The sequence below is a fragment of the Pecten maximus genome, chromosome 10 (assembly GCF_902652985.1).
Source record: "Pecten maximus chromosome 10, xPecMax1.1, whole genome shotgun sequence".
Taxonomy (NCBI): Eukaryota; Metazoa; Mollusca; class Bivalvia; order Pectinida; family Pectinidae; genus Pecten; species Pecten maximus.
Window position 1 is genome coordinate 5,250,290 of NC_047024.1, and position 27,871 is coordinate 5,278,160.

At 35.5% G+C, this 27,871-nt stretch overlaps 1 protein-coding gene across 1 annotated transcript; it reads left to right on the top strand.

The window, feature by feature from the left end:
- Window positions 1-3,037: 3,037 nt before the first annotated feature.
- Window positions 3,038-21,356, top strand: LOC117335975 (axonemal 84 kDa protein-like). Its single transcript, XM_033896272.1, is given in 20 exon segments — window positions 3,038-3,112; window positions 4,490-4,577; window positions 4,840-4,931; window positions 5,068-5,172; window positions 5,476-5,616; window positions 6,060-6,140; window positions 6,461-6,630; window positions 6,860-7,014; window positions 7,401-7,456; window positions 7,458-7,514; window positions 12,681-12,804; window positions 12,994-13,137; window positions 13,701-13,863; window positions 14,099-14,205; window positions 14,350-14,516; window positions 15,473-15,562; window positions 15,932-16,003; window positions 18,951-19,103; window positions 19,855-19,956; window positions 20,332-21,356. Coding segments are annotated over 20 exon segments (2,208 nt in total). The 5' UTR covers window positions 3,038-3,109; the 3' UTR covers window positions 20,470-21,356.
- Window positions 21,357-27,871: the final 6,515 nt, after the last annotated feature.

The window sequence follows — 27,871 nt, forward strand, 5'->3', positions numbered from 1 at the left end:
AACTTGTTAACTTGAAATCTGATAGCACAAAGACTCTGTTAAATGGAAGTAAAAGTTCAGTTCAGACAGTAAAAATTCTGTATAAATATTTGATTACTTCAAATACTTGGGATATTTCAAAGCTTTTTCATGACCCCACTGTCTTCAAGATAACGAGGCTCGACTTATCTTAACCAACCGGCAAGTGATTTCTACCACCATGATTAATCAATTTGTTGACTCATTAGAGTCTAATTGGGACCAGGTGTAACGACGATTTAATATTTCTATGAAATTTTATATTGTTTTATTTCTGTATGATATGTGATAGATTTGTCATAATATGTATTTTTCTACATTTTCTATTAACTGTAATCTCACTGTTGTGGAGCTACATGTCTCAGGATCGGGAAACATCATAGCTACTGGACATAAAAGGCCTCTATAATTGTTTATATCTTTGATAATGGTTTCTTTTTTGTTTTTCCATAAAAATAACTTTTGAAAGAAAACAATCCATATAAATGTATATCTGAAAGAATATAATTATATGTTGTAATTAAAAATTACTTAATCCTATCAAATCTGAATTCTGTTCAAATAACTTTAATAATTTTTTTAAGGAAACTCCTTCAATAATCCAGTTCCAGGTTGTATATTCAGTTACCGCGGTACGTTTGTGAGATAAGGAAATCCTTTTTGACAAATTTCAGAGAGTTGAGAGAGGATTATTCTCTGTTCAAACAGAACCGTTATGAGATACTAAAGTAAGAATAAATATATATTCCAGTAGCCGTAATGAAACAGTACATTCAAACTGTACCATTTCTTTGAAATCAGGTAAGGAAGATATTTTGAACTGCTCAGCTCAAGTTTGTACAATAGACTGTGATCATCAGATATTCTATTTATTTCATCTTTACATTGGCTGAAGAGTGAAGCGTGTTACAGGGTCATCTTAATTTATTGTCATGAAACTAACCATAATCACATGCATTCACAGGCATTGAAATTCAGACTGGTTGTGATTATGGTCAGTGGACTATTGCAAAAGTAGAACCTCATCGATTTGTAATTGAAGATAGCTGTGTTTATGTAGACTCTCGACACTGTAGTAGAGGTCACACTGTATGTGTGTCTAGGCCCCAGTCAATTCCTTAAAAATTTCCACAGCAAAAAGAAACAGAATTTAGAAATAAGATATTGTCTTTTAATCCAAGAAAATTGTTCTTGTTGAAAATGTTATGAAAGTTGATGAAGCCTGGGTCTGATATTCCAGCTGTTTTTACCAGTATGTCTGATACAGATACCTGTATCCTTTTTAGTCTGTTTTTGAATTCTACTTATTTTTATGTAGTCATTCATTCCAACCGTCCTTAAGGCAAATCCATCAATTTTACAGCTTTGCCCTTCATTCATATTTACCTTACAGTTCTCAAAATCTCCAGATCTTGTGTGATCTAGGAAAGTGTGTCACAAGTTTGACAATTTTTGGATGAATGTAGAGTTATACTGTTTTTCAGGATTTGAATATTGATGCTGATTTACCTCGGTCCAATGCGAGGTACAGGACGGACCTGACGCTGTTTACATAGATGGTGTGTCACTTTTCACAGTGCTGTGTGATAGGTTCCAAAAACAAATCATATTTTATAAAGCAGTATTGTTTGTCAGGTTCTTTTGTCACATGCTTGTTAATTTCTGTAGATTTTCTCTGCCAAGGAATTGTCTGGAAATATTAATAAAATATATAAAGCAATACAATGATGTTTTTCTTGTATTTAGCCCAATATCATCAGGTAGCGGGCTTTCCATCAGTGGTTTGTCATCTCACCTGCCATTGTGCCTCTTGTTAGATTGATCAAACAGAAAGTTTTCATTGTATTTCTCAGAGAGAATGTGGATTGCCTTGTGCAGGTTCCCCTTGATACCTAACTGTGCATGTTTAATTATGTCGGCTGGTGAGATAAACAGAAATGACTGACAGGTGGCCATCTTGGAATTTTGACTTCATGGTTGGAAAATTGGAAAACAAAATGGCAGATATGAGAAATTTCTCTTTCTATAAAGTATAATTATATTCTGAAAAACATTTTTTTTTAATCTGCTATGTACATGATTCATGCACTGATTTAGATTATGTTAACCTGATTAATAGCTAGGTCACCATGTGTTAAACTCTTCCAATGACTTCTCAATTTAAACAAGCAAATTAAAGGTTTTATAAGTTATGGTTGTCAGCCAGTGATATATATTGGTAGCCGATTCAATCACCTGTACACAAACAGCTTTCCTGAGTAAAATATATGCTCAATTATTCAACAAAAATTGTGAAAAACATCATCCATGAAATGAATACGGTGGCTGGGAACGAACATCATAAAAAATGCATTGCTTTCGAAAATTTTGATGACTTCAAATAAATATTTAGTTTAACGGAATTATTTGTTCTTACCTTGTTGATAATGCACATGCATATCCATACTACAATAATACTTTGTTCAAAAGCAATATTTTGTTCACTTCCAATAATGTTTGTTCACATACAATAATATCTTGTTCATATACCATACTATTTAATTCATTCCAATATCTTATTTGAACATATTTACTAAACCTCAAATTTGCTTCAACACAATTCATACTTGTTCAAACATTCTATTTCTGCCAACCCAAATAAATCTAAATTAAATACATAATGCAGATTGAATGACAGTCTGCCGGTTTTTATTGACCTTTGTTTTAAATTGACCCATTCTGATGTTCATTTTTTTGCTATAAAGGAACTTGGAACTGAAATACTACACATAACGGTAATGATTCCGTGCTGTGTGAGGCATGCCATTTGAAATCCTGATCGGATCGCCTTGACATCACAATGGCAGGCGTTCAGTATGTCGTAATATATTTACATTTTTCTAGAAAAAAAGTCATGACACAATGTTTCAGTTGAAAATGCAAATACTGTTTATTTCAGATGGGTTACTAAGATTTTTAGCATTAATTCAATATCGTAGTCATTTGAAGCTATATGTCGTAATTGTGTTCTGAGCTACTTTACGTTAGCCGCCATTGTTGGTTGCTACAGAAAACAACAGAAAGTCCCCGCGCACCGACTGAAGGAACAATCATGGTTAGTGATTACCTTTTCTTACCTACAGCATAACCCTCGCGTTTAAAAGGATTTTGTTAAAAAACCTTGTATACACGAAACATATTTATTGCACAAAACACTTGAGTCCGGCATGTTTAGACATACAATCGGTTAACCTCCTGTAAACCAACCAAATACATAACGTACAGTAGAATATACTGTAGCCTACTCAGTTGGACCTTTTGAAAACACCGTGGTTCAATGCAGTACAGCACGACATACCGACAATAGATCCAGTAGCTCTAATATACTACAAGTCTTGGACAAATCAGACCCGCATTAATTTTTTTTTAAATCATGCAAATAATTCACCAATTGATGATATGATGCTTGAAACAAACAGCCAAAGGGATAACTCATTTCGTGTGACGATTCACTGAACATAGAGCAAAACATTATATCTGATAGATTGGGCATTCATTAGAACACGTAGACCAAGCTAAATACCTGGGTGTCACAATACAATCAAACTTGAAATGGGACTCGCATATTAGAAACATCACAAACAAAGCAAATTCCACACTTGGCTTCATATGTAGAAACATAAAAATAGGGTCATCTGTAAAATTACAGGCCTACAAGTTATTAGTTCGTCCATCACTAGAGTATGCCTGTTCTGTGTGTGACCCATACACCACGGAAAAAAATGAACGTATTGAGATGGAACAAAGAAGGGCTGCTCGCTATGTATTAAATAAGAACATATACACTCACAGAACATCCAGTGTCTCTGATATGCTGAAACAACTCAAATGGCGACCCCTGGCTGACAGATGTAGAGACTTGAGACTCTGTCTGATGCACAAAATTATCAACAACCAAGTAGCCATCAGCCAACACAATAGACTCGTATAAAAAAACAGGCAATAAAGGCACACCAATCACAAACCATGGTCAGAAAACAATAATTTTTTCCATGTACTGAGTGGAACAAGATCCCACCAGATATCGTATCCTCCTGTCCAACAGATGAATCTTTAAGACTGCCCTCCTGTCAGTATATATCCCCCAAAATCAATTAATACCTATATACACATCTTTTTGGGCTTTTTAGGAAATGACTGCATCTCTTTTTCTCTCTCTCTCATGACATTATCTTCAACTTTTAGAAGCTGGTCGTTATCATTTAGAAGTAGAAGATTGATAGGGTCATAAAACTTATAAACTGCTCACACACATTGATTCCTAGAAGGTGAAACAAAGAATATTGTGTAAACTTATACTTCAGCTAGCTATACAGGTCTCTGGCTATTTTTTGGTTCTGACACCAACGGACGGCGCCTGTCATAAGTTTCTTGCCATGTTATCCTCTAACATTGTTGGAGTAGTAAACTTAATGGTAATATTTCTCTGTAGCCTCCCAAGAAGGCGGCCCCTAAGCTGTCCAAGGCAGAAAAAGAGAAACTCCAGCAGGAGGAAGATGAGAGAAAAGCACAGGAAGATGGTAAGTTTATACAGCTACCGAGAATGAATTAGATAGCTGTATATAAAAGATATACGAAGCATTCAGCCAATTCCAGTTCTGCTGAACAACAATTAACATCAGTTGAGTAGATCTATTTTTGTAGGACTGAATAAACATGAGATCATGATACAAACGTGAAAGTTGAAGTAAGTCAGAATTTTTTGCAAAGGGAGTACGTACGGTATACAGTTAAGAGTCTATATGTCGATAGCAAAACAGAATTATTTCTTTCTATTTACAGAGGAGGCCCGTGAAAAAGCTGCTGTTGAGGAGAAGGAACGAAAGGCAAAAGAAAAACAAGTCGCAGCAGAAAAGAAGAAGCTAGAAAATGAGGTCAGATTTTTAAAAATAGTTTATGATATGAGGTGAAGTGGTAGATTGTCAGATATTGAATTACATGTAAAAGTGATAGACGTCTGATGATTCAACAATCCTTTGGACAATAATTTTTATTCATATAAATTTTCAGGAGAAAAAAAATAGATCGATAGAAATGAGAGAGTTGACACAGATTGTGGAAAGAAACAGAGACGCTTTAAATGAACTACACAACAACAGGAGAAAGAAGGCAAAGGTAAGTATAAGAATGATTACATTTCGCGAAAAGCTTTCTAAATTTTCAAACGGAAATTAACATACCTGGTCATATGATAAGTGCCTTATAAAACAGAATTTTTAATTAAAATCCTAATTAACTCAAGGAGCAGTGATTAATGTTTCCAAGATGTAATATGGATATACAACAGTGTATATGGAAAAAATTACTGACAATAATTTGAATATAAAAATAAAACAGTGTGTTAAATTGATCTTGATATTACATGACTACACAAAATTTTAATATTTGTGTAATACAAGCTGTACAAACATTTTACAGTGGGCCAGATATATGAGGTGTGATGGTTCTCCAGATCCCATAATCGCCGGAGAAATAAACACTTACATTAACCTACGTATGGAGGACCGGGAACATGATGATGTAGAGTCCGTGTTACAGGCCAGTAAACTGGACATCTCTGTAAGTACATTTTTCACACAGTCAGCCTGTTATCCAGTGAATGACTGAATGCACCTGTGTATTAATTTTGCATTTGTCACTCATGTATAATATACATAGAATAATTTTTCATTGGCTATATACATCAATCAGAAATTGATTCTGACATCAAAATATGGACGTTATACTAAGTCATGAATTGAAATTGTACAACAAAATACCTGCCTCCATTCAATCTTTTTTCATTTTCATGTGAGATTTTGTAAAACTCATCTTGAAGCTTTAATTTTTGCTTGACAATGCTTGCAAACAAAAAAAAAACAAAAAAAATCTAAGACTTCTAAAATCTAAGATGAAATAAAAACTCATTTAACACCCATTCTATATCATTGTAATACTAACTTTGTATAATAAGATTAATCAGTGAACTTACAGAATATTGACAATACTTTTCCTCTTGGCAGTTGATCAATGAGCTCGACTTTTTACTGGAAGACACGCCCCCAGAAGAACTGTCAGCGGATGAGGTAGCACGGTATATGGAAGTAAGTATAACGGTACATTATGGTCTTGAGTATTCTAGGCCAAGGGTATTCCATTGTTGGCCCGATGGAGTTTTCTATGCTTTTCACTCATTTGAACAGAACTTTGTGAAAACAGATCATGGGTACGAACAATGAGGGACCCAAGTCAGTCAACATATACATGTAATTTAAGAATTCTCCTGTTTGATAAGATGGAGGGATCCATCAGGTAAAATAGGAGTAAATCTTTAAAATATTCTATTTCAATCTTTCAGCATAGAAAAAGATTTTAATCTAATTTCCTGTTACCGTTTTAGTTTAAATAATTTTCTGTTTGTCAGACCAAGGAAGACCTGCAGACATTGATGAAGACTAAACTTGATTTTGCGACAATGAAACTTTTACAAGAAGCATCTGTACGAGCTGACCCTGAAACATTAAACCTACAGTACGCCATTAAAAATGAGGACACCTGTCTAAGTGTGTGGGGCAACCTGAGTAAAAACCCCAGGTATATATATCAACTTAATACACTCTGTTTGTTGATTGAGGGATAGTAACATAATGTGTTGAAACAGGACAATGATCTTGTGATGTACTGATATCAGTCACCGAATTTCATGTGTTTGAATATGTACTTATTGATTATGTTGCAAATGATTTAAATGGAATTTTAATAGCAATTCTAAGAGGATTATGATAAAAATTTGAGATACAAATTCATCAAATATTTTTTTCAGAATTAAATCATTTGAGTTTGCAAAGCAAGGTTTCACTTTTGATATCCCTCGCTTGTTGACGCTGTCGGACTGTGGTATCCGTGTCCTGGATCCTAAGTATGATCACTACTCTCCAACCTGTAAGAGCTTTCATCCCAGACCCAAGAAGCAGCCAGGTATGTTTAGTAAAATGGCAGAAGTATAGATGACCAGATGAGATGGTCACTAGTATAGCAAACAGGACTTGGCATATGGCATAGCTATAAGTATATACATGTATATACATGTATATTAATAATGCTGGGGACATAAAATATTTGTATCTTAAAAAGAAAACAAAAAAAAACAACAGGACTTGTATTTTTATCTACCTAATTAGGAAGAGATTGATTTTAAATTCTATGGAATACAACAAAAATACATTTTGGTAAAACTAGTCTTAATGTCACCAAATCAATATATATTTTTTTATAGTGTTACAGAATTTAAGAGACAATATTGCTATATTGTTTCTATAATTTAAGCCTTTTGTAATGTCCATTGATGATATTAAACCTAACAGAACCCGAGGTGGTACCTGAGGAGGAAGTCCCAGCAGTAGAAGAGGCCTGTAGCTGTCGAGGAAGAGAAGAAAGAGGTCGGAGAGGAGGAGGCGCCAGTAGAGCGTGAAGAGACGGTAGGTTTCACTGATTTTATGAATAAAGAATTATTTTAATCTGAGGATGTTGTATTTACCAGTAGGTTAGTCTTATTTTATTTATCTTTTCATGCCAGAAAATTATTACTTCAAGTCTGCTTAAATTCCTTCAATATCTGAAGTTTAATTATTCCAATGACAAAAGTAAATCCTGATTATATTTCATTTCTTTACAATTCTTTTCCATGTATGTCTGTTTATCACAGAGCCTGTACCATTTTCTTTGTCATACCATCCATCATATAAATTATTTACTATCAACAGATTTATTAACACCTAGCCAAGGTGTGATTGACTGTATGTTTCCATAGTGATTATTGTGCCTTCACAACTTCACATCATAATTTCCGATTGTAATGTGATGGCAAAAAGGCCAGGAATCCAAATATTGATAGTTCATAGATTACATTAAGTCCACTTTTTTTTTTGTAAATATGTTACATACCTTGATTTTGTGATAAAATAATCCTACACAAGTTTCCATTTCATGAATGATGAAACTGTTCACAGAGTTTTAATGTCAGCTAACCAGAGTCTCACTGAAGGAAAAAGAAAATCTTCAAGTTGTTTCATTGATGTTATGTAATGGAAACTCGCGGAAGATCCTTTATTTCTGGAAATATTCTCAACCATGTGTCTCTGACTGAACCTTTACTTTAAACTTAACAATTATCGCACATTTCTACATGCTTCAGAGATCTATCTAGTATTTCGAAAATAACGTAATATAATTTTTTTGTTAAAATTTGGAAAATTATTTTTTTATTGAGAAAAAAAGTAAAAATAAGAAGAATCAAACCTTTCATTTGTTTTCTGCCTTGAAGTACATATATCTGTTAGTTTGAAAAAAGAAATCAGTTATAGCAATTGTGATATCATTACAGCCTATCACTTTGTTAATATCAGCAATAGGGGGAGGGTCAGTGGGGTTCAGAAGATGAACCTTATTTGGTGTAATGAACCTTGTTTATAAAAGATTAAAGTTAGTAACCTAGATTGATCGCTGCTGTAAACAAACTCCTGATTATGACTATAATATTAATGTGCACTCTAATGGCCTGTTCACCTTCTCTCCAACATACACCTGTTTGTTTACATCCTGTGTAAGTATCCACTCAACGTTTTACTCATTAACTGTTTGTGCATGTTTTCTGTATAGCCAGAAATGTTTGTCGGCCAAAAATCAATGTCCCAGCAATATCTGCCCAGAAAAATCTATATCCTCCCTGTGTTAATTGCCCAGTAAAATCTTTATCCTCCCTGTGTTAATTGCCCAGTAAAATCTATATCTTCCCTGTGTTAATTGCCCAGTAAAATATATATCTTCCCTGTGTTAATTGCCCAGTAAAATCTATATCCTCCCTGTGTTAATTGCCCAGTAAAATCTTTATCCTCCCTGTGTTAATTGCCCAGTAAAATCTATATCTTCCCTGTGTTAACTGCCCAGTAAAATCTATATCTTCCCTGTGTTAATTGCCCAGTAAAATCTTTATCCTCCCTGTGTTAATTGCCCAGTAAAATCTATATCCTCCGTGTTAACTGCCCAGTAAAATCTATATCCTCCCTGTGTTAATTGCTCAGTAAAAGCTGTATTCTTCAAAGAAGCTAACAACCCAGTAAAATCTATATTCTCCCTGTGTTAACTGCCCGGTAAAATCTATATCCTTCCTGTGTTAATTGCTCAGTAAAAGCTGTATTCTTCAAAGAAGCTAACAACCCAGTAAAATCTTTATCCTCCCTGTATTAACTGCCCAGTAAAAACAATATCTACAAAGTGTGAACTACCCCATAAAAAATCAACATCAATCCTGTGTTAAATATTTATCTTCCCATCAGTCAGATATACATAATTGTTCAGTGTTAACTGCCCAATAAAATCTAATTGATCACCAACCTCCCAGTGTTGTGTTGATCATTTACATACATGTGTGCTGGTTTATATGATATGATGACTTTTGTAGTCAGACTGACAAATATTTCTGGCTATATAGCAATACTTATAATTGAAAGTTTGGTTGTAATTATGTATGCAGTAACACTTGTTTTCAGCTTTCACTGAATGCATCAGGATATATGCAGCATGATGTATGATTAAAGTTTGAAGTTAGAATCATACAGGAATTAACCAGTAACACAGCGGGCAGATTTTATAACTCAAACACCGCATGAAAACACACAAATAGACTTTGGAGGCACATTTCTAGTCTATCATATCTAGTATGTGACATTTCTTTATCATATGCACAACTGCGGCACATCAAGCTTCATGGAATGTTAACCAAGTTTGATTTATAAAAACATTAAAAACAACTTCAAGGAAAATAATTTGAAGCCTATATACAAATTATGTACAAAAACCACACTATCAAATCACTGAAATGCCCCATTCATACACTGAAAATCACACCATCCACATGATGAAAGCCCCACCATCCTCACACAGAAAGCCACATCATCAAGACACAGAAATCCACACATAAACATGCAAAAAATCACACTGTCCACACACAGAAAATCACACCGTCCACACACAGAAAATCACACCATCCACACACAGAAAATCACACCATCCACACACAGAAAATCACACCATCTACACACACTAAGCCACACCGTCCACACACACTAAGCCACACCATCCACACACACTAAGCCACACCATCCACACGCAGAAAATCACACCGTCCACACACAGAAAATCACACCGTCCACACACAGAAAATCACACCATCCACACACAGAAAATCACACCGTCCACACACAGAAAATCACACCATCCACACACAGAAAATCACACCATCTACACACACTAAGCCACACCGTCCACACACTAAAATCCACACCATCCACACGCAGAAAATCACACCGTCCACACACTGAAAATCACACAATCCCCACACAGAAAATCACACCATCCACACACACTAAGCCACACCGTCCACACACTAAAATCCAGACCATCCACACGCAGAAAATCACACCATCTACACACACTAAGCCACACCGTCCACACACTAAAATCCACACCATCCACACGCAGAAAATCACACCGTCCACACACTGAAAATCACACAATCCCCACACAGAAAATCACACCATCCACACACACTAAGCCACACTGTCCACACACTAAAATCCACACCATCCACACGCAGAAAATCACACCGTCCACACACAGAAAATCACACAATCCCCACACAGAAAATCACACCATCCACACACACTAAGCCACACCGTCCACACACAGAAAATCACACCATCCACACACACTAAGCCACACCATCCACACGCAGAAAATCACACGTCCACACACTAAAATCCACACCATCCACACACACTAAGCCACACCATCCACACGCAGAAAATCACACCATCCACACACAGAAAATCACACCATCCACACACAGAAAATCACACCGTCCACACACAGAAAATCACACCATCCACACACAGAAAATCACACTGTCCACACACAGAAAATCACACCATCCACACACAGACAATCACACTATTCACACACAGAAAATCACATAATCCACACACAGAAAATCACACCATCCACACACAGACAATCACACTATTCACACACAGAAAATCACATAATCCACACACAGAAAATCACACCATCCACACACACTAAGCCACACTGTCCACACACAGAAAATCACACCATCCACACGCAGAAAATCACACCATCCACACACAGAAAATCACATAATCCACACACAGAAAATCACACCATCCACACACAGAAAATCACATCATCCACACACAGAAAATCACACCATCCACACACAGAAAATCACACCATCCACACACAGAAAATCACACCATCCACACACACTAAGCCACACCATCCACACACAGAAAATCACACCATCCACACACAGAAAATCACACCATCCACACACACTAAGCCACACCGTCCACACACAGAAAATCACACCATCCACACACACTAAGCCACACCATCCACACACAGAAAATCACACCATCCACACATAGAAAATCACACCATCCACACACAGAAAATCACACCATCGCACACAGAAAATCACACCATCCACACACAGAAAATCACACCATCGCACACAGAAAATCACACCATCCACACACACAAAGCCACACCATCCACACACAGAAAATCACACCATCCACACACACTAAGCCACACCGTCCACACACAGAAAATCACACCATCCACACACACTAAGCCACACCATCCACACACAGAAAATCACACCATCCACACACAGAAAATCACACCATCCACACACAGAAAATCACACCATCGCACACAGAAAATCACACCATCCACACACAGAAAATCAAACCATCCACACACTAAAATCCACACCATCCACACACTAAAATCCACACCATCCACACACTGAAAACCCCACCATCCACACACTGAAAACCCCACTATCCACACACTGAAAATCACACCATCCACACACAGAAAGCCACACAATCCACACACCACTGTATTTTAGGTTACATAGCTTCTTTGTATTTGTGATTGCTTCTTTGTAATTGTAATACCCCTACTGTGGAGCATTGGACCAGATAACAGCAACATGTGGGATCTAAGTTTTATAATCAGTACTTAATCCTGGTATACATGGGAATAAGAGTGTTTTTATTTAAGCACCGCTGTGGTTTTTTTCGATAGGTCACCCCTAATAGTGGACTATAGAAACATGACTCACATAATTCATCAGTTGACCATTTGAAGTATTTCTGTTCCTTTTATTTTTTTAAATTAATTTGAAATTATAAAGTGTTGGTGTGAATCTTATCCAGATTGCTAACTATTTAAGTGGTAAACAGCATTCTGTTCCGTGTTATAGTCCTATAACATAAAACTATCTAATATTGATATTGGTTATAACTGTTATACCCTACACATACACCTATCTATTAAAACTCGTATTGTCAATCAGATTAAAAATGTACAATATGAACAATACAATAATACTATTTTACCATTCTAAAAAGCCAGAAATTGTCAATTCATGATTTTTGTGTAACTTAATTATTATAAGAAAATTTTATTTGATTTAAAAAAAAAATTAAGTAAAACATTTTGAACATTTCTTAAATTTCCTATTTTTATCATAATTATACTTTTTGAATTTGTAGGATTTAATGGCTGCATTAAAGGAGTTGGAAGATGGACCAAAAGATGAAAATGAAGAAGAGAAAAAAGAGGAAGAAGAAGAAAAGGAAGAAGAAGTAGAAGAGTTTGAGGAAAGAGCAACACCTGGTAAGTGTCCGAGTTAAAAGTCTAGTGGTATAAAAATATGAGGTGGACTGGCTATTTTTATTTTCAGATGAAAAAAAATTGAATAAATTGTAAAACTGATGTGATGAAATACTAATTAATATATATTAACTTGTGTGGAAGACTATCTTGATGGAAAAGATCGATTAAATATGTAATTCTAATTTACAGAGCCACAAGAATGGGAGGACTTTGCCGAGGATGATGACATTGTTGACCTTCGAGCCAATGACATTGTTGGAGGTGTATTACATTTTGATTTGATGCACCTGCCACCCCAGCCCAAAAGTATGGCGTCGTGGACAACCACACTCTGTAAGTATTTAACAGTGTTTTATATAACGCCTATTTACCTGGCAATTTTGAAGGTGTGTTGTATCTTTCCATCCTTACTTGACCATAGTTGTTCATAGGGATGTTAAACAATACAAAGCCAAACTGGTCCGGAGAGATTGGACTTGGTGTCATATCATTACCAATAAGATCATACAATAGTGGATACAAAGATCTGACTCTAATTTTTTTGTTTAAATTGAACATTAATTGAACTACATTTGTATTTCAAGTTAATATATGGGAGATATTTTGTAGATATCATTGCATAAATAGATGAGTAATGCAGGCCCATAAGACCTCTTGCTGTCACATGTATATTTATTACTGCAGTGGTAGACATCAGACTCTGATTCATTGATCCTCTTGTTTTCACATGTTTCACATATCCATTGGTAGACAGACCCCATGGACCTCTCCTTAAAATGTGTTTCACATATCCAGTGGTAGACATGCCCCTTGGACCTTTTGTTAAACATGTTTCACATATCCAGTGGTAGACATGCCCCTTGGACATCTTGTTAAAACATGTTTCACATTTTCAGTGGTAGACCCACCTGAGATACAATACATGGACTATGTAGCAGACATTGCCCTGGCCCCACCCTCTGCCACTGAGAATGACACACCTACTCAGGAAAAGAAGGAAAAGGAACAGGCACAAGAAACCAAGCGTGATGAAAAGCCACCAATTGGTGTCACCATGAAGTACGTATAACAGTGAAAGTTGGTTACAAATAATTGGAAATCTGAGTATTTTCATCAAAGTAGTACATGTACTAAAAGATTACTTTTTTTATCTACATGTATTTTCCCTCGATATACTGAAAATCTTAAATCAATAAAATAACATTTTCAGATTTCTTATAATAGTAAAGGGATATCAACCTGTTGTAATTTTGTGAGAGTCAATAACATCTCAAAATGTTCATTTTCGTCACAGACTCCCATCCGAGGTGTTGTTCTCCGAGGAGCCACTCATTGCTAGATGGGACTACACAAAGAAACACTGGAAACAGGATGGCTTCTCAGACATGAAATACGATGAAGGTTCGCATCCAAGTTATTTCAGGTTTATAGAACAAAGCTGCTTCTATTGTAAATGATATGATGTATTTGCAGAAAGTAGACCCCCTCTTTGTGATAGGAATCACAAACGTATATAACTTTCTGTTTGCTTCATATATTTTGCAGACAAGAGAGAATTCTTTTTCAAGACAGCATACTTTGGAACATTTGCATTGATGCAGGATTCACACCTAAACATGCCTTTCCAGTCCTGGGAGATTCGACCCCACGGCACCAATTCTGCCGTCCTCACAATCATTGCTGCCATTGTAGAAATAGAAATTGAAATTAAGGTACCAAACTACAGTTTACAAGTATATATAGATACATTTTAGGAGGTATTCAGAAATCATCACATATAAATTATGATCATTTTGATTCTAAGATCTGTCAGATGTCCAAGCATGGTCTGAATGAAAGGCTAGCCAATCAAAATTTGGTAGAATTTGCGTGTCTGTCCATCATGAAAAGAGAGTCGTCATTCTATTAGAAATCCATCATTCTAAATCATCATTCTATTAGAGATCCATCATTCTATTAGAAATTCGTCATTCTATTAGAGATTTGTCATTCTACTAGAGATGTATCATTCTATCAGAGATTTGTCATTCTATTAGAGATTCATCATTCTATTAGAAATCCATCATTCTATTAGAGATTTGTCATTCTATTAGAGATCCATCATTCTATTAGAAATTCGTCATTCTATTAGAAATTCGTCATTCTATTAGAGATTTGTCATTCTATTAGAGATCCATCATTCTATTAGAGATTTGTCATTCTATTAGAGATTCATCATTCTATTAGAGATCCATCATTCTATTAGAGATCCATCATTCTATTAGAGATCCATCATTCTATTAGAGATTCATCATTCTATTAGAGATCCATCATTCTATTAGAAATTTATCATTCTATTAGAGATTTGTCATTCTATTAGAGATCCATCATTCTATTAGAGATTTGTCATTCTATTAGAGATCCATCATTCTATTAGAGATTTGTCATTCTATTAGAGATTTGTCATTCTATTAGAAATTTGTCATTCTGTTAGAGATTCATCATTCTATTAGAGATCCATCATTCTATTAGAGATCCATCATTCTATTAGAGATCCATCATTCTATTAGAAATTTATCATTCTATTAGAGATTTGTCATTCTATTAGAGATTTGTCATTCTATTAGATATTTGTCATTCTACAAAATGGTTTTATTTAATCTGTAATGACACTATTATAACTCTCCAGGATTCAGTTTGCTGTCTCAGCAAACCTGAGGACAGACCAGAGCTGGACAAAATCAGAAATGTTTGGGTCACTCCAATGGAACTTGTAAAGGTAGGTGGTTACTTAATTATCATACATTAGCAACATTATCACTTTACATTTAGAAATGACACTTCTTAGGAGAGTCCTAGAATTACTGTTATATCAGAAGAATATTTTAGATATATCTCCTTTTTTTGGCGGAAACAATTTTCTGAGTTATTGGCCCATGTGGGTTGATTTCTGACATTTTAAGAGATTCTTCTAAACATTTAAGATTACTTTTAAATTACTGATCCAAAGTTTCTAACTCACTTTACAACTTTAATACCAATGTCTCCATAATACAGTCGAACCACCATCACAAATTCATCTCAATCAGTTCTTCAAAATATTTTCCAGGTTTTTTGTTTAAATACTTTGTATGTTTTATTATTTCAGATGTTGAAACACGCAGGAATTAATGTGTTTCCAGCTGTAGATTCATCAAAATATGTTAGCATTCAGAACAAGGTGAGTTACGAGAGGTACTGGTTTATAGGTAGAGTGTTTGATTAGTGGTAGAGAACTGGGTTAGTAGTAGAGTGCTGGGTTAGTGGTAGAGTGCTGGGTTAGTGGTAGAGTGCTGGGTTTGGGGTAGGGTGTTCAGCTTGTGGTAGGGTGTTCGGTTTGGGGTAGGGTGTTCAGCTTGTGGTAGGGTGTTCGGTTTGTGGTAGAATTCTGGGTTAGTGGTAGAGTGCTGGGTTTGGGGTAGGGTGTTCAGCTTGTGGTAGGGTGTTCGGTTTGTGGTAGAATTCTGGGTTAGTGGTAGAGTGCTGGGTTTGGGGTAGGGTGTTCAGCTTGTGGTAGGGTGTTCGGTTTGTGGTAGAGTACTGGGTTAGTGGTAGAGTGCTGGGTTTGGGGTAGGGTGTTCAGCTTGTGGTAGGGTGTTCGGTTTGTGGTAGAATTCTGGGTTAGTGGTAGAGTGCTGGGTTAGTGGTAGGGTGTAGGGTTTGGGGTAGGGTGTTCAGCTTGTCGTAGGGTGTTCAGTTTGTGATAGAGTACTGGGTTTGTGGTAGAGTACTTGGTTAATTGTAGAGTGTTGGATTAGTGGTAGAGAACAGAGTTAGTGGGGGTTAGTGGTAGAGTGCTGGGTTAGTGGTAGAGTACTGGGTTAGTGGTAGAGTACTGGGTTAGTGGTAGAGTACACTGGGTTAGTGGTAGAGTACAGGGTTAGTGGTAGAGTAGAGTGCTGGGTTAGTGGTAGAGTAGAGTGCTGGGTTAGTGGTAGAGTGCTGGGTTGGTGGTAGAGTGCTGGGTTAGTGGTAGAGTACTGGGTTAGTGGTAGAGTACAGGGTTAGTGGTAGAGTACAGGGTTAGTGGTAGAGTACACTGGGTTAGTGGTAGAGTGCTGGGTTAGTGGTAGAGTGCTGGGTTGGTGGTAGAGTGCTGGGTTAGTGGTAGAGTGCTGGGTTAGTGGTAGAGTACACTGGGTTAGTGGTAGAGTGCTGGGTTAGTGGTAGAGTGCTGGGTTAGTGGTAGAGTTCTGGGTTAGTGGTAGAGTACTGGGTTAGTGGTAGAGTACACTGGGTTAGTGGTAGAGTGCTGGGTTGGTGGTAGAGTGCTGGGTTAGTGGTAGAGTGCTGGGTTTGTGGTAGAGTACTGTGTTAGTGGTAGAGTAGAGTGCTGGGTTATAAGTGGTAGAGTGCTGGGTTAGTGGTAGCGTGCTGGGTTAGTGGTAGCGTGCTGGGTTAGTGGTAGCGTGCTGGGTTAGTGGTAGAGAACAGAGTTAGTGGGGGTTAGTGGTAGAGTGCTGGGTTAGTGGTAGAGTGCTGGGTTAGTGATAGAGTGCTTGGTTAGTGGTAGAGTACACTGGGTTAGTGTTAGAGTCATTATATATGTATGAGTGACCTTGTTAGCTGGTCTTAGATAAAGATGAGTATTTGAAATCATGAAGTATTTGAGTTAATAAAACAAGGAAAGCATGTTTTATATCAATCTACTTTCAATAAAATTAATTACACAATTTTGTTTACCATTTTGATACATAATAGCTCTACATTGTATCGTAACAACCATGATACCTAAATAAAACAAAAAAGGTAGGAGTGTTGATAATAAGGTTGGCAGATTAACACAACCTCAGGTGAAGGTGTGTTGTTCAGTACCCACGGGGGCAGTTTATGATTCTTACGAGGCTGAGATCACCTACAATAGTTACGCTGTTCTAGTTGTGTTTCTGGGTAATACACTCTACAAGGAGAACCCGTGTCTCAGCATCTCCTTGGTACGGAGTGATTAAGCAGGAGACAAACAGATCTACATCTTGTACCTGAGCCTCATTTTTACAGGTGTCCCGCACTATTGAAATGGGCAAATATCTTATGAACTGTGTTAAAATTAAAGACAAAAGTAAATGTAGCCATGAGACTGTAATATGTAAGGTTGTGAATGTTAGGAATGAAATATCTATTTTACTTACCGTAACTTTGGAACTAATGATTCTTAGTCAAAGTTAGTGATGGATTTACTATATATATCTTGTACTTACATTGTTTTAAAATGATTTCCGCAGCATGTGGTGGGTATCGTACACCGAGTGTTTTGATTTTGCATGATGATGATGTCCATAAACATTCATTAAGATTACTTTGGAATATCTAAATACAGTTGCATAAGTCGGTTAATCGGGTAAAAAGTCCCCGCAAATAGGCAACCCGATTAAGCGGAATGCACTGTACATGTATTTTAAAGAAAAAAATTCAACAGGAATGATTTTGTTTCTGGTATTGAGTGTGATGTTTATTTGTTTGTTTTTTTTTTAATTTCCCTTCTGAGAACTTTTTCAGAGGAATTTAATTTTATTGTCTTAAGTAATCAATTTTGAAATGCAGACAAAATACATGATGTATGTAGAGAGAGCTAGTTTTATCTTGGTAATATTTTATACTAAAGCTGATACTGATAGGCTTGACCATTGAAGTCACTGGGATTTATTCTCTCTCACATACAGTAAAATAAAATACACGATGTTATACTATAACAGTACATTACAACTGAAATATATTGTTAAGATATTGACTCATATCTATACGTTCAGATTAGAAGTTAGAGATCATGTAGAATTACCTGGTTATATTAATATCAATGTGACCCAGAATGTGGAACTCAGACAAAGTTTTCTATTTTTTGTGTGTTTGTATGTCAATATAGAGAACTTGTACAGTTAGGTATAAGTTTGTTTTTATCGTTACATTTAAGTGTATTTACAGAAATGGTAATAGAATGTACATGTACTTTGAAGGTGAATCTGTTAACTTAAATATACATCTATGGATGCTAATGCCTCCATATAAGCAGGTGATGAAAGATCACAAATATTATTTGATATGTTCATACCAATACATGTTATTTTAGAGAGAACAAAAATCATCATAATAATTATGTTATTTATTAAAACATTCACATTTTACCACCCCAGCACCCAATCGTGGCAGAATCGGCCTATGAGCAGATAGCACTGACAGCATCATCATTCGCCTACTCTTGGTCCAAGTGGAACGGTGAGATTCAGGAGAGGGACAAGATCTTCTTCCAGGTGTCAGAGTGCCTTCAGGATGAACCCCTGCTTGAGGTATTGTATAATTTACAATGTATAATGTTAGGGTACAGCCATACAAATGTGTCTGATGCTAAATATTATCCAAAATGTAATAAAAAAAACATTGACTTACGTACAGATAAATCAATTCTTATTCAAAAATAAACAAATAGTTGAGTCCTATAGCTGCTATCAAAATATAAAAAAAAGATGTGTATAAAAGTTTTTGTGGTGCCAGTATAAAAAAGTATGATCTGTCACTGAATTGTTTGTCTTTGCTCTAGTTTGACACCAAGATGTATATGATGTCATGGATATGTCTGTTTTGACTCTGAGAAATCTGTGATGCCACAAATTGTCTGTGATGTCCCAGGGAGGTCAAGTCTAACACGGAGATATCTGTGATGTCACAAATTGTCTATAATGTCTGGGACACTGGGATGTCTGTGATGTCACAGAGAGGTCTAGTTTGACTCCGAGATGTCTTATGTCACTGATTTGTCTATAATGTTACAGAGAGGTCTAGTTTAACACTGAGATTCTGTGATGTCACTGATTTGTCTGATGTCACAGAGAGGTCTAGTCTGCAACTGAGATGTCTGTAATGTCACTAATTTGTCTATGATGTCACAGAGAGGTCTTGTCTGACACTGAGATGTCTGTTATATCACTTGGATGTCTGCTATGATTCTGAATTGTTACAGTGGTGTATACTATGTCACAGATATCTGTTTTGACACTTATTTGTTTTTGGATTTTGATTTGCCCTTTCCATGACTTACAGGAAGACTGGGGTGTGTTCCTCATGACCAAGAGGAGATCAATGAAACTCAACTTAAGTGACTTTGATGAGACTTACAATGAAGAAATGGCAGATGGAACTGTGGTAAGTCCAACGACTGATAGTTTTCTGACACTTAAAAGTTACAAGTCCTCGTGCGATATTGAATCACTTGTTAACCAGACACACGGTCATTATTAAGAAGAGATATAAAATGTTCCTGTTGATCACAGTAGTCCTTTTGTTATCTATTACGTAATCCATTGTAATGTCACAGATAATGTTATTAGTATGTAAGGGTTGTTGAATTATAGGGTTTGTAGCCACGACCTGTATTAATTTTAATGTATATCTGTTGACATGATGATAATCCATGTAATTTAAACACACTGTATGTACATCTTATTAAACCATTTTCCTTACAGAAGGTCGAGATCTGTATGACCGCTACTGAAACCATATATTGTTCCTTTTTTCCAGTTTAAATCCAATTTGTACCACTTGGTTGAAGACCTAGCTACTCCAGCAGCCAAAGAAAGGATTGTCAACACAAGTTTCCAGTTTGTGGATTGTGTTACCCAGATCCTCAAGTCAACCAAACTTTTAACATTTGCCTGAGACTTGTAAATCTACTCTGACATTCAGAAATTATTATCAACATGTCAAAAGGAGAAATAACAACCTGTTGTCATTGAAACTTAAATCTAATTTCCTCAAGAACATATTTTCACAGCTCATCTACAAATATGTTGTATAGCATCTGGAGAAATGAACAGTTATATTTCAAACACTCAGTGTGTAAACATGTACGAGATATGTAAATTCTCAGTTATCTCCCTTAAGAATGATAATCTTAATTCTTGGTTGTCTCCCTTGAACAAAGATGATCAATTCTTGATTGTCTTCCTGAATGAAAGATCATTTCAATTCTTGATTACCTCCCTTGAGGAAAGATAATTGTCAACCGTCTCCCTTGAAGATAGTAATTCATAATTCTCGATTGTCTCCCTTTGCTGATGAATGAGGAAAACTTTTTCCAGTAAAGAATATGACATTCATGTAACTGTACAAACCTACTCAGTGTGACTGTATGTTGCATCACTGTAAGTAATAAGGTCAAGCATCATCCGAAAAAAAAAATTCATGTATGAATATTTACTGCTACAGATCATCCTTCACTTCAAACCATAATATAGATGTTTGTATGAGCAAATCCAACTGTTGGTGAAGATATCGTGGAGAATAATTGATGACAACATACAGAAATACCCCAGACAGTGGATGGTGAACCCTATGAGCTATGTTGAACATGGCATAAGCTAATAGTGTGGTCCAAAATGATGTTGCTTTTGTTGCACATTGTGATATTGAATATGAAAAGTTCAGTTTATTTAACTGTAAATATAACACACTGTACTGTTATTTATGTGTGTACATTCCAAGCTCATAATGAGTGATATTTATCGATGAAACATGTCTATTTTAAATAAAATTGAAATGCTCACTGAAGTGTTCTCTTTGTTTTCTATTAACCAATCAGGTCTTTGTACTTTGACTGTGTTCTATTAACCAATCAGGTCTTTGTACTTTGACTGTGTTCTATTAACCAATCAGGTCTCTGTACTTTGACTGTGTTCTATTAACCAATCAGGTCTCTGTACTTTGACTGTGTTCTATTAACCAATCAGGTCTCTGTACTTTGACTGTGTTCTATTAACCAATCAGGTCTCTGTACTTTGACTGTGTTCTATTAACCAATCAGGTCTCTGTACTTTGACTGTGTTCTATTAACCAATCAGGTCTCTGTACTTTGACTGTGTTCTATTAACCAATCAGGTCTCTGTACTTTGACTGTGTTCTATTAACCAATCAGGTCTCTGTACTTTGACTGTGTTCTATTAACCAATCAGGTCTCTGTACTTTGACTGTGTTCTATTAACCAATCAGGTCTCTGTACTTTGACTGTGTTCTATTAACCAATCAGGTCTCTGTACGTTGACTGTGTTCAGAATATAAAGCTGTAATCTCCTTATCAGTGTCTTCCTTTGTGTACCATATTAACTTGGTATCAACATGGAAATAACTCAGTACAAACTTGGTATTAACTCATTCTTCTGGCATCAAGCTTTTTTATTCAAACAACTTCTAAATGTGTGGATGAAAGTGTTAGGTATTAATACCAAATTCAGTATTTTGGAACAAACTTCCCCCATATATGCCTATGTTATCCCCCATATATGTATGTCTATGTTAAATTTAAACAAAGCCACAGGATTCAGGACACTGAATATACAGTGTACTAAGTTTGTTCAAATAAATGACATTGAGTTACATTCAAGTTCACAGGGGTCAAATATGCTAAAAACTTTAAACAATTTCTTCTCAATAACAAAAAGGCCCTGGGACTTGATATTGGGTCTGTAGCAAGCTGGGGTGTAGTGCTACTAAGTTCGTTGAAATGAATGACCTTGACTGACATTCAAGGTCACAGGGGTCAAATAGGCTGAAATGTTTAAACAACTTCTCAATAAACAAGAGGCCCAGGGACTTGATGTTGGTTTTGTAGCATAAACTGGGGTGAAGGGCTACCAAGGTTGTTTTTTTTTTCAAATGAATGACCTTAACCACGATTTTATTAAGAGTTAAATTGCCCAAATTTTTAAAAGACACCTTTTTGAATAACTGCAAGACCATGAGTTCTTATATATGGTCTCTGATACACTTGTCCTTGATTATATGTATACAATGTATATAACAATGATTATTGGATAGCAGGTGAGTGATTTGAGTCCAATGGGTCCATGTTTTGAATTATGTTTTTTTTCTTAAACAACTCAGCTACCAGATAAAGCCATGTAGAATGAAATAGTTTGGCAGTATGGACCAGAAGCATGCTTTTTGGATGAAGGGCTACCAGTTATGTTAATTGACCTTGTCCTACTCTTAATATCTCACGGGTAAAATATATTAATATATTAAAGCAGCTTCTCAATAACCAATTAGAGGCCCAGTGTCATGATACCAGGCAAACTGAGATGAAGATGTACAAGTTTGTTCAACCCTGAGCTTTTCAAGGTCACATGGGTCAAATGTGTTGAGATATTCAATGATTGCTCATTAATCAAGAGCCCAGGATCAGGATATTGTTCCAGCAGTATGCTGGGATAAGAGCTACCAGATTTAGGCAAATGAAGGACATTGACTTACTTTCAAGGTCATAAAGGGGAAATTGTTTAATTCTTCAAGTTACTTCTCAATAACTCTAATAACTGTCATGGTGGTCAAACTATTATTAAAGTTTGACCCACACCTGTAAGGTGTATATAGATACTTGCGCTGTGTACTGTATGAAATGTTTGTACAAGTCCCTGTGTCATATAATGTCCTATGTACCAGTGTATAGAGTTGTTATTGTGACGTATGAGAGGTGAGCGCAAGGATTGGTTGAGTGTGTCACTTTGACCCTGCATGACCCTATATATACCCGTGCACGTGGAAAACCTTACCTGGGCCTTGCCCAGGTGAGTGCAGCCACAACGGCTATAGACCCTGCACCAACATACACGTCTGTTATAAGCCTGTGTGCTTCACGGCCACAGTGCTTCAAGGTAAGTTTATTTAACTTAGAATAATACACATCATGTAAATACATTATTAATATGTTTTAGCTATCTAATATAGATACAATACATCAAACTAACATATCACATTTTAAATATCTTGCCCGTAAGGTGAACTATTTAACAAGGGACACAAAGTTAGTGTAAAAATAATGTACATTGTTAAAAGTGTAACTATGAAATAAAATATAATATAAACATAAAATACCTATGCGTTCAGTATTAAATAATGTAATTGTCGGCATCGTTTACACGTGTCCGTATGTATTTTAGGTATTGTTCTTTTTATTTTAGGTCACTATCTCCGTGTCTGTGATTACAGAGACATATATCTGTATATATGTCTCTGGTGATTATGTCCAATAATGACGATACTTCACATTGGATGAAGACATTATGTTTGTAAAGCTTGGGCAAACACTTTAAAAGTTGTGTAAAGATTTCCGCGAAACTAACCCGCGCCCTCTCGAAAGGGTTTGAAGATTGTTTTACTACGCTAGCACTTTACTCTACCCCCTGTATCGCATAAACGTTAGTTAGACCCATCGTAACGTTACTATGCATACCCGTCCGAACATCGTCCATACTTGATGATGCTCTGCACTTTTTCATATTTTCCTTTCAAAAAGTAAAACGCGTGAGCAATCCAGTGATTTTTGGCAAATTCTTCTTTGGCTTGGTGAAAAATCTTATCAGATAATATTTTGTTTCTAATGTAATCCACGGATACGCCTTTCTTTATTATTTTGTAAATAGATTGGTTGAGGTTCTTGTCTTTCAACACAGACAGTTCCTTGTATTGTTCACACTTTATAATAGATCATGTTCCATACTAGATCAGTGAAGAAGAAATAACGAACTTCAATAGTCAAAATTCAAAATGGCAGAATGTCGTTCATTTTGTTTTCTAATCGGGTGTATGTCTGTATCATACCGTATATTATATTTCTCGCGGTACAACTACGACAGGAAACACAAATCTATATCATCGGAGCACCAACACATAGTGTATATGATACATTGTGCCAATACATAGATATATAACTTAGCAACACAAATGACGAAGGAAGACAACTTTTTGACTCGTGCCCTGACCGGGCCTCGAACTCACGATCTACGGCACTCAATCGCCTAGCCAGAAATACCCGCAGCTTATACCGCTACGCCACATCGGCATATATAGACCGTGGGTTGGAAATCGATCCGTGCCAAGTCCCTGTGCAACCGCTAAAGTATATGGGGAACCTGTTGTAATAGCTTTACTCCAAGAATCCATTATTTGACTCCTTTACAAACATCCATAATTCTGCTCGGAGTCGGAGGAGTCGTCGTCGTCGTCGTCGTCGTCGTCGTCGTCGGAGGAGGACATTTCCGTTGCCAATACTGCAGGATTAACAAGATTATAGCACTGACCACTCAATCTCGGCTCCATGGATCGTATGGATCGTACATGGAAATCAACAATTTGACTCCTTTATGGAAATCTATAAGTCGACTCCTTTATGGAAATCCATAATTCGACTCCTTTATGAAAATCTATAATTCGACTCCTTTATGAAAATTTATAACTTGACTCCATAACGGATACCAATAATTTTACTAATCGTATGATGTATATCAATAACTTGACTCCTTTATGGAAATTAATAATTTGGCTCCTTTTTGGAAATCCATGATTCGACTCCTTTATGGACATTGGTAATTTGACTCCTTTATGGAAATCCATAATTCGACTCCTTTATGGAAATCCATAATTCGACTCCTTTATGGAAATTAATAATTTGACTCCTTTATGGAAATCCATAATTCGACTCCTTTATGGAAATTGATAACTTGACTCCTTTCATTTATGGAAATCCATAATTCGACTCCTTTATGGAAATCTATAAGTCGACTCCTTTATGGAATTCCATAATTCGACTCCTTTATGGAAATTGATAATTTGACTCCTTTATGGAAATTAATAACTTGACTCCTTTATGGAAATTAATAACTTGACTCCTTTATGGATATCCATAATTCGTCTTCTTTACGGAAGTCAATAATTTGATTCATTAACGGATACCAATAATTTTACTCATACATAGGTAAGTATGCGTAATTTGACTCCTTTGTATATATATAAAAAATTAGGCTCCTTTATGGATATCAATAATTTGATTCCTTTATGGATCCGTAATTCGACTCCTTTGTTGGTATCATTTTCCGACTCATTTATAGATACAGCAACCATATCAACTTCTGTATGGTTATGCGGACTTTGACTCCTTTTTTGGATATCAATAATTCGACTCTTTTTATTGATATGCATGCTTAAACTCCGTTTTGGGTATCCATATTTGACTCCTTTTTAGGATATCAATAATTCGACCCTTTAGTGATATCCATAACTCAACTTCTTTATGGATACCAATCATTCGACCCCTTTATGGATATCATAGTTCCATACTTTATTGATATCCATAATTTGACTCCATTTTGGATATTAATAATTCGACTTCTTTATAGATATCCATAATAAGACTACTTTTTAGACATCTACATGTATAATACGACTACTTGTATGGCAAGCCGTTTGGGTTTTTACCTATTGAAATGAAGATATCTCTATTTAATTAAAGATATCTCTATTTAAAATGAAGATATCTCTATTTAATTAGAGATATCTGTAATTTAAATAAAGATATCTCTATTTAAATAAAGATATGTCTAATTTAGATACAGATATCTCTATTTCTACTGAAAATATAGATATCTTCTTTTAAATTACAGATATCTCTATTTCAAATTCAGATATCTCTATTTGAATTACAGATATCTTTAATTGTAATTGAGATATCTTTATTTTAAATAGAGATATCTTTAATTCTTGTCCAATTAAAGATATCTTTATTTAAAATAGAGATATCTCTATTTGAATTAAAGATATCCCTATTTTAAATAGAGATATCTTTAATTTTGTTGAAATAGAGATGTCTTCATTTTAAATACAGATATCTCTAATTCAAATACAGATATCTCTAATTCAATTAAAGATATCTCTATTTTAAATAGAGATATCTTTAATTGAATTAGAGATATCTGCAATTACTTTGCAATACAGATATCTCTATTTCAAATACAGATATCTATATTTGAATTAAAGATATCTGTATTTACACGTGTTTGCTCAGTGCGAAGATTAATATTGAAACACAAAGAAAATAATGATTACTCCCTAATCCTGATCAGTGTTAACGAAACGCTTGTAATTAAATTGGACTATCCGGATCCCATATGCATGCATGAGAGATGTAGGTCTAAACCGATAAACTTGCTACTTGGAGGGGATTTCTAAAGAACAGAACATGACAACTGTTCTACGGGAAATAGAGCGAACTGTTGCGGCTATACGCAGGTACCATTGAAAGCAGCACACGGTCTGCATTTCCCGCCATTTTGCGTCACTACTGCTTTACTTCCGTCATGCGCAAAAGGGAGAATCAGGGGAGCAGTCGTTTTTCCTATTTGATGGTTAAATACAGATATCTCTATTTCATGTCAAATAAAGATATCTTTAATTCAAATAGAGATATCTGTATTTAAAATAAAGATATCTGTATTTCTACAACAATTAGAGATATCTCTAATTGAAATAAAGATATCTTTAATTGAATTAGAGATATCTGTATTTGAATTAGAGATATCTCTATTTCGTGTTTTATTAGAGATATCTGTATTTTAAATAGAGATATCTCTAATTCAAATACAGATATCTCTAATTCAATTAAAGACATCTCTATTTATATTAAAGATATCTATATTTGAATTAAAGATATCTTTATTTTTTATATTAATAATGATATCTTTATTTTGAATACAGATATCTGTATTTAATAGGTAAAAACCCAAACGGCTTGCCATACTACTTGTGGATATCAATAATTTGTTTTCTTTGAAGATATCCCTACACAAACCGACTCCTTTATAGAAATCCATAATTCGAATACTTTATGGATATCTATAATTGGAATCCTTTTAGGATATCCATGATTTGATCTTTTTCGTTTTATGTATTTTACACTTTGATATGCCATATATCCCATCTGGAATTCATCGCAAACACGAGCGTAGCGATTCAATTCTGTAATGGTAAGCACGCCAATTCTTCGTTTCATTTGGTTTATTGTTGTTGCATCGTTAGATTATGTTTTACATGTTTGACATGTGTATGAAATACTTCTCAATTAGCTATTATTTTATCTATTGTTACTTAAAATTAGCAGAATTACTTTAACAACAAAATGTATTTTTGCAATGATATGAGGACTCATCAACGTATTCATAACGCTTGTGACATGTCACAACGTGTGTGTTCTAGATAATGAAGCTTTTGGCTGACCATGATCTAACGTGACACA